The sequence below is a fragment of the Portunus trituberculatus genome, chromosome 18 (genome assembly GCF_017591435.1).
Source record: "Portunus trituberculatus isolate SZX2019 chromosome 18, ASM1759143v1, whole genome shotgun sequence".
NCBI classification, from domain to species: Eukaryota; Metazoa; Arthropoda; class Malacostraca; order Decapoda; family Portunidae; genus Portunus; species Portunus trituberculatus.
In genome coordinates, this window is record NC_059272.1 from 4847292 (window position 1) to 4854791 (window position 7500).

General features: G+C 40.9%; 1 protein-coding gene across 4 annotated transcripts in view; it reads right to left on the reverse strand.

Annotated features, from left to right (window-relative positions):
• LOC123505603 (indian hedgehog protein-like) overlaps positions 1-7500 on the reverse strand; it is a 64862-nt gene that overhangs the window by 21388 nt on the left and 35974 nt on the right. For 2 of the 4 annotated variants that reach the window (XM_045257130.1, XM_045257128.1), the window contains exon 2: positions 5236-5372. In XM_045257130.1, coding sequence (XP_045113065.1) covers positions 5236-5329 — 94 coding nt within the window. In that variant the 5' untranslated portion in view covers positions 5330-5372. Of the gene's footprint in view, positions 1-5235; positions 5376-7500 lie in introns of all 4 variants that reach the window. The other 2 variants (XM_045257129.1, XM_045257127.1) reach the window with 1 other exon arrangement.

Here is a 7500-nt window from a genome sequence, read left to right on the forward strand (position 1 = left end):
TAGCGTGGGCGTTGTGTAAGGGAGCGGGAGGAATGGAGGAAATAAAGGGGTGATAGATAAGGGGAGGGAATAGAAGAGGGGAGGGAAGGAGAGAAGATGGGAAAAGGATGGAGATAAGAAAGGGTGTAAGTATGAATGGAGGGAAGATAGAGAAGAGACTAAGAGGTGAGGGAGTAAAGGTATGGAAGATGTGAGGGAGTTATGGTGAAAGAGAAGGAAGGAGAGAGGAAGGAGGGAAGGAAGTGGAGAGGGAGTGGGGAGGCAAGGTGGGAAGTTATGAGGCAAGGAAGGGTTTAATGATGGGTGAGAGAGAGAGAGAGAGAGAGAGAGTACACTGAAGGTTCATATAACAATCACTAACAGAACCAAGATTGATATAATTGTCCTTGCTAAGTTTATAATCGCTCTCGGATCGTTTGCATAACTTCGCATCAAAAACGTGTAATATCCTAATAATAATTCTCCTCCTTCCATGTATTGAGTGCGTTTGGCTTCGTCTTTACATTGTCTTCTATTCTCTTTGTCTCCATATACCTAAATCAGTGCGTTAGTAAATGACTGGACAATTGTTTATTTTACTTTATCGTTTATAACCCCTTCAGTACTGGGACACATTTTTACCTTGAGATTTGTGCACGATTAGACCATTTCATTGACATTAGGAAGAGTCTATAGAGGTCAGAAGATTAATGGTCAGAGTTTTCACTATTTTCATCCCCCACATGAGTTTCAGAAGCTGTGTAATACCACCTAATACTAAGCGGAATGAATATGGAAACGCGTCATGGTACTGAAGGGATTAATACGTAAGAGGTCAGGTTAAGGACAACATAAATAGAAAAAATATCTCCCTTTAATGTATTCATTGCTTTGTAATTGATTTGTCTAAGTAATGAAAAGTATCAGCAATGTTACATAGAGTCTTCAGACATAATATATAAACAGGTGTATTAATAGTAAATCTCTCTCTCTCTCTCTCTCTCTCTCTCTCTCTCTCTCTCTCTCTCTCTCTCTCTCTCTCTCTCTCAGATCCATAAGACTAGGCTCATTCCCTGAAGGAGCCTGTCTCGTGAAAGATGTATGTAGCCTTTGTTCAGAAGCCTCCACTAAGGCAGACTTCTGTCTGTCACTAGAAGAGAAAAGGTTTACTTGATAATATGACCTTTAGCTCTCTCTCTCTCTCTCTCTCTCTCTCTCTCTCTCTCTCTCTCTCTCTCTCTCTCTCTCTCTCTCTCTCTCTCTCTCTCTCTCTCTCTCTCTCTCTCTCTCTCTCTCTCTATATATATATATATATATATATATATATATATATATATATATATATATATATATATATATATATATATATATATATATATATATATATATATATATATATATATATATATATATATATATATATATATATATATATAAGACCTTTAGTTTCTCTTCCTCCCTCTTTTCCCTGTTTAAAATTCAGGTTAGGTCAGGTCATCGTTCTTATACATCTTTTCCTTTCTTCCTTTCTTCTTTCTTGACTTTTCTTATTCTAACCACTCTCTCTCTCTCTCTCTCTCTCTCTCTCTCTCTCTCTCTCTCTCTCTCTCTCTCTCTCTCTCTCTCTCTCTCTCTCTCTCTCTCTCTCTCTCTCTCTCTCTCTCTCTCTCTCTCTCTCATTTATTTCATTTGCATCGAATGTTCTATCTTCCCCTCCACACGCTCCTGGACTGTACGGCTTTCATCATCCTCGCTTCTGCCACAGGGCATATCAGTTCTAGCTTCCCGTAAAGACAATAGTGTGAACAGATGTGACCAGTCTACCAGTCTATAACTACGTATGGTCTATTAAGAGGCTCTTCATTATAAGTATGATTGTTTGAGGGGGGAGTGGAGAAGGATGCAGTATCTGGATGTATGTTATTTTTTTTTCTGTCTCTTTGTTTTCATGTTTATTCATTTATTTATTTATTTTTTATGTTATGGCCTATAGCGCCTGTAGGCATACTTGAAGAATTTAATGTGGGAAGCGCTGTTTAGCTTCCGCCCATTAGTGGCGCAGGCAATTTTATTTATAGTGGTAGCCATATTAGGGCCCATATCACCACCTAAGCGCATCTTGGTATAACCACCTATAACCTGGGTATCATGGTGACATGTAGGTAACTTTAAACCGTTTGACAAATGCCATTGTCTCAAAGCAGTGTGTGGTGGGATTCGAACCACGTGGACGTCTGCCCGATCCCACGCTCACCACCTTATCCACTAAGCAACCGCCTTTCTGTCTATCTACGTATCTATCTATAATTTTTTGCTGTCTGCTTGTTTGTTTGCATGTATGTATAAATGTATAAATGTTTGTTGTTGTTACTGCTGCTTTACTACTACTACTACTACTACTACTACTACTACTACTACTACTACTACTACTACTACTAACAACTATCATGAAATGATTTTTTTTTATTATTATTATTATTATTTTATCCTACATTTCTCACTAAATTCTTATTTCAATTCATTAATAAACATATTCTTGTCCATCACAGGTGTGGACAACAGGTGTGTGTCGGTGAGGGGCACGTGTGGAGCAGGTGTGAAACTAGGAGTCACGTGGGATGGAACACAAAACACAGAGAAATATGGATTAAACCTCTTAGTACTGTGCTTTGAATGTGACTACCACCACCACCACCACCACCACCACCACCACCACCACCAGCACTCGCCATGCCCCTGGGAAAGGTAAGCTCTTCACGTGTTGCTGTACTCCTCCTGGTGGTGCTCCTGCTCCTGATAAACGTCAATGATGTTAGAAAGAAGGAAAATTTACCGTTGTGTTGTATATATACGTGATTCTCTTTTTTTAATGTGTGTGTGTGTGTGTGTGTGTGTGTGTGTGTGTGTGTGTGTGTGTGTGTGTGTGTGTGTGTGTGTGTGTGTGTGTGTGTGTGTGTGTGTGTGTGTGTGTGTGTGTGTGTGTGTGTGTGTGTGGTTTATGGTGCGAGAGATAAGTGCCACTTTCTACTAACTTCATATGACTTACTTTTCTATTCAACTTACTAATCTATAATTATTACTGTTTTACCTGTTAAGTATAACGAAAGTAATTAAGTTGTTAGTGCTGAGTCGTAAGAGAGCTTTAAAAGATCAGACCAATTCAGGGATGGGGATGAGAGATAGAAATAGATAGACACTAGACAGGCGTGTTGTATACCAAGACTGCCACGCGTAGGACCAATGACTTCTTCCAGCTTGCCTTACTTTCGTGTTATTTAGATCACTGGAGTTAAGTTTCCTCGTCCGCCGCCACCTTGATGGATCTCTCTCCTCCCGCCGCGTGACGCTTTGCTGGGCCACGGGCATTTAATTTTACTCGTGATTTACCATAAGAGAGCAAGTGAGAGGCTGAAGAAAGTATTAGTCATGAAAAGGTTATAATTATAAAAATATGTTCGGATATATTTCTGCCAACCATGAATTCAAACTTAATGGAGTTAGATTTACAAAAGAGATGAGAAGGAAATGATTTTGATGTAGTGGTAGATGAATGGAACGAATTCAGTGAGTAGCTTGTTAGTGCTCAGACATTAGGGAACTTACAGGTACCCCAAAAAGTATCCCCTTTAGCTCATAAATTCCCGTAAAAAGCCCACATGGTATAAATAAAAAAAAAGAAAAAGAAATGACGCTTTTGGATGAAGGTGACAGAGATGGAAAAAAAGCGCATCTCTAACGGCTTATTACAGTTTCCTTTATTCTCTTACGTTCACATGTCTAATATTTTTTTTATTTATACGATGTGGGCTTTTCACCGGAATTTATGGGGTAAAGGGGATACTTTTTGGGGTACCTCTTATCTCAAAGCCCACCCGCTAGGAAACCGTTGCCCCGAGTGAGGCAGCCCAACCTACACTCGAACCGTGGACAAGATCCCTCGGACCCCAAAGCACGCATGGTTCCACTGCACCACCAGTTCTCTATGTATATCCTAGAAATAGACATAACCTTCACTCATGGTCTGCACGTTTCAATCTCCAAATTTTGAGTGATAAACTTTACGCTGATGACTTTTTGATAGGAAGAATTTTTGTCACCTCTGCTTTCCAGTCAGGATTACCAACCGTTTCGTGTATTAGTTGAACGGAGAAGACTCAGTAATGCAGGTTGTTAGTGGCGAGCCATTAGGGAAAAGCTTTAAAAGAAGATTGGACAACTTTTATGGATGGGGATGATGGGCGGAAATGGTTGTTTTTTTGTATAGGGATTGGCCTCGTGTAGAATTACTGGCTTGCTGCAATCTCTTTTTATGTTCTATTTGTTTCTATGATCATGCGAGTTTTGATTTCCAGCTTCCTATGTTAGTATTGTGGTGCAGAGAGAGAGAGAGAGAGAGAGAGAGAGAGAGAGAGAGAGAGAGAGAGAGAGAGAGAGAGAAAGCCGCTGCAAACACTAAAACACACATTTCTTATACTGGAACTTAATTAAACGTAGGACATTAACTTTTTCTTCAATCGATTCAATAGAGAGTAACTTTTTATACAAACTCGAATAGGAACGTGTACCGATTGGATATTAACCTTAATTTTATACTGAAGCTTAAATAAAACGAGGGGTATTTAGTTCTTGTTTCCTGTCAATTGGTTATCAAGGGCCACGTTTTACACCATCTTGAAAAGGAAAGTGTATTAATTGGGCATTAAGCCGTTACATTTTCACCATGACTTGTTCTGTAGCATTGGAAGTTTGCAGTAATCGCTGGACTGAGACTCGCGTTGCATCTCGTGGCATTGTTAAGCCTCAGTTTTTTTTTTTTTTTTATCCCAGATTCTGATTCATAGGCAAAGGTATAAAAACTTCTTTAGGAGCGGTTCCGTCATTAGCAGTAGAGCTGTGTAAAGTTTGTATGTGTGTGTGTGTGTGTGTGTGTGTGTGTGTGTGTGTGTGTGTGTGTGTGTGTGTGTGTGTGTGTGTGTGTGTGTGTGTGTGTGTGTGTGTGTGTGTGTGTGTGTGTGTGTGTGTTTCTAGTGTATGAGGAACTGAAGACAATACACTTTCATTAAAAAGTAAATATTCTGAAAGGCAAAAACCAACAAAAAAAAAAAAAGTTAAGTTTGGGTATTTCTTTATTTGCAACTTTATATCCCTTTGAAATTCACACACACACACACACACACAAAAAAAAAAAAAAAAACACCACAAACAACAATAACCTATCACCAAATCACCAAATCACTCACAGGGGCACAGACTCACCCAGTGCGTCAGGGGGATGAGGGTGGGGCAGCGCCAGGGCCTGAGAGAGCACAAGAGTCACCAGCAGCAGCCGGCAGCCTCCTCCCAGGGTCATGGTGGTGGTGGTGGTAGTGGTGGTGGTGGTGGTGGTGTTGCTGCTGCTGGAGTGAGAGGGAAAATTAGTTATGTCTTGATTTGTTTTCTTTCATTGGAGGGTATGGAGTATATTTTCTTTCTCTCTCTCTGTCTTTCTTTTTTTATGCAGGAAGGGCAACTGACCGAGGGCGACAAAAAATGGGTTACCAGTTCCCTAAAAAGTTAAGTGAGTTATCCAAAATTCAGGGACAAATGTCTTGAGACCACCTTCTTACAAGAAGTCAAGTCGTAGGAAGATGGAAATACAGAAGCAGGCAGAGAGTTCCAGAGTTTACCAGAAAAAGGTATGAATGATTGAGAATACTGGTTAACTCTTGCATTAGGGAGTTGGACAGAATAGGGATGACAGGAAGAAGAAAGCCTTGTGCAGCGCGGCCGCAGGAGGAGGGGAGGCATGCAGTTAGCAAGATCAGTAGAGCAGCTAGCATAAAAAATAGCTGTAAAAGATAGAAAGTTATGCAACATTCTGGCGGTGAGAAAGAGGCTGAAGACAGTCAGTCAGAGGAGAAGAGTTGATGAGATGAAAAGCTTTTGATTCCACCCTATCTAATAAAACTGTGTGAGTGGTACCCCCCCCCCCAACATGCGAAGAGTACTCCATGCAAGGACGAATAAGGCCCTTGTACAAAGTTAGCAGTTGGAGAGGCGAGAAAAACTGGCGGAGACTCCGCAGAACGCTTAACTTCATAGAAGCTGTTTTGGCAAGAGATGAGATGTGATGTTCCAGTTAAGATTATGAGCAAAGGACAGACCGATGATATTCATTGTGGAAGAGGGAGACAGTTGAGTGTCATTGAAGAAGAGGTGATAGTTGTTTGGAAGGTTGTGTCAAGTTGAAAGATGGAGGAATTGAGTTTTTGAGGCATTTAAAACTACTAGATTTTCTTTGCCCCAATCGGAAATCTTAGAAAGATCGGAAGTCAGGCGTTCTGTGGCGTCCCTGCGTGATCTGTTGACTTCCTGAAGGGTTGGTCGTCTCTGAAAGGACGTGGAAAGACATAGGGTGGTATCATCAGTATAGGAGTGGAAAGGGCAAGAAGTTTGGTTAAGAAGATCATTAATGAACAATAGAAAGAGAGTGGGTGACAGGACAGAATCCTATTAACAGATTTAGGGAAAAATAGTGGCCGTCTACCACAGCAGCAATAGAACGGTCGGAAAGGAAACTTGAGATAAAGTTGCAGAGAGAAAGAGAGAAACCGTAGGAGGGCAGTTTTGAAATCAAAGCTTTGTGCCAGACTCTATCAAAAGCTTTTGACATGTCTAACACAACTGCAAAAATTTCACCGAAATCTCTAAAAGAGGATGACCAAGACTTAGTAAGGAACACCAGAAGATTATCAATAGAGCGACCTTGATGGAAGCCATACTGGCGATCAGACAGATTTTTTTTTTTTTTTTTTTTTTTTACGTAAGGCCTATAGCGCCTGTAGGCATACTTGAAGAGTGTATGGGAAGCACTGTTCAGCTTCCGCCCATTAGTGGCGCAGGCAATTTTATTTATAGTGATACCCATATTAGGGCCCATATCACCGCCCAAGCTCATCTTGAGTGTAACCACCTAGAACCTGGGTATCATGGTGATATGTAGGTAACTTTAAACCAGTCGACAAATGGCAAAGTGTTTTTAGGCTGTACGTGGTGGGATTCGAACCTACGTGGACGTCTGTCCGATCCCACGCTCACCACCTTATCCACTATGCCACCGCCACGTGACAGATGTTTAAGAATCTTACTATTGAGGATAGATTAAAAAAACTTTAGACAAGCAAGAAATTAAAGCTATTGGGTGGTAGTTTGAGGGATTAGAATGATCACCCTTATTAGGAACAAGCTGAATGTAGACAAACTTCCAGCAAGAAGGAAAGGTAGAAGTCGATAGACAAAGTTGAAAGAGTTTTGCTAGGCAAGGTGCAAGCACGGAAGCACAGTTTTTAAGAACAATAGGAGGGACCCCATCAGGACCATAAGCCTTCCGAGGGTTTAGGCCAGCGAGGGCATGGAAAACATCATTACGAAGAGGTTTAGGTTGAGAGAAAGAATGAGGAATATATGCCTCCATGCCAGACACTATTGCCTCTGTTATACGTTCAGCACACAGAGATGGGTCTCTGACACGGAAACAGTAAT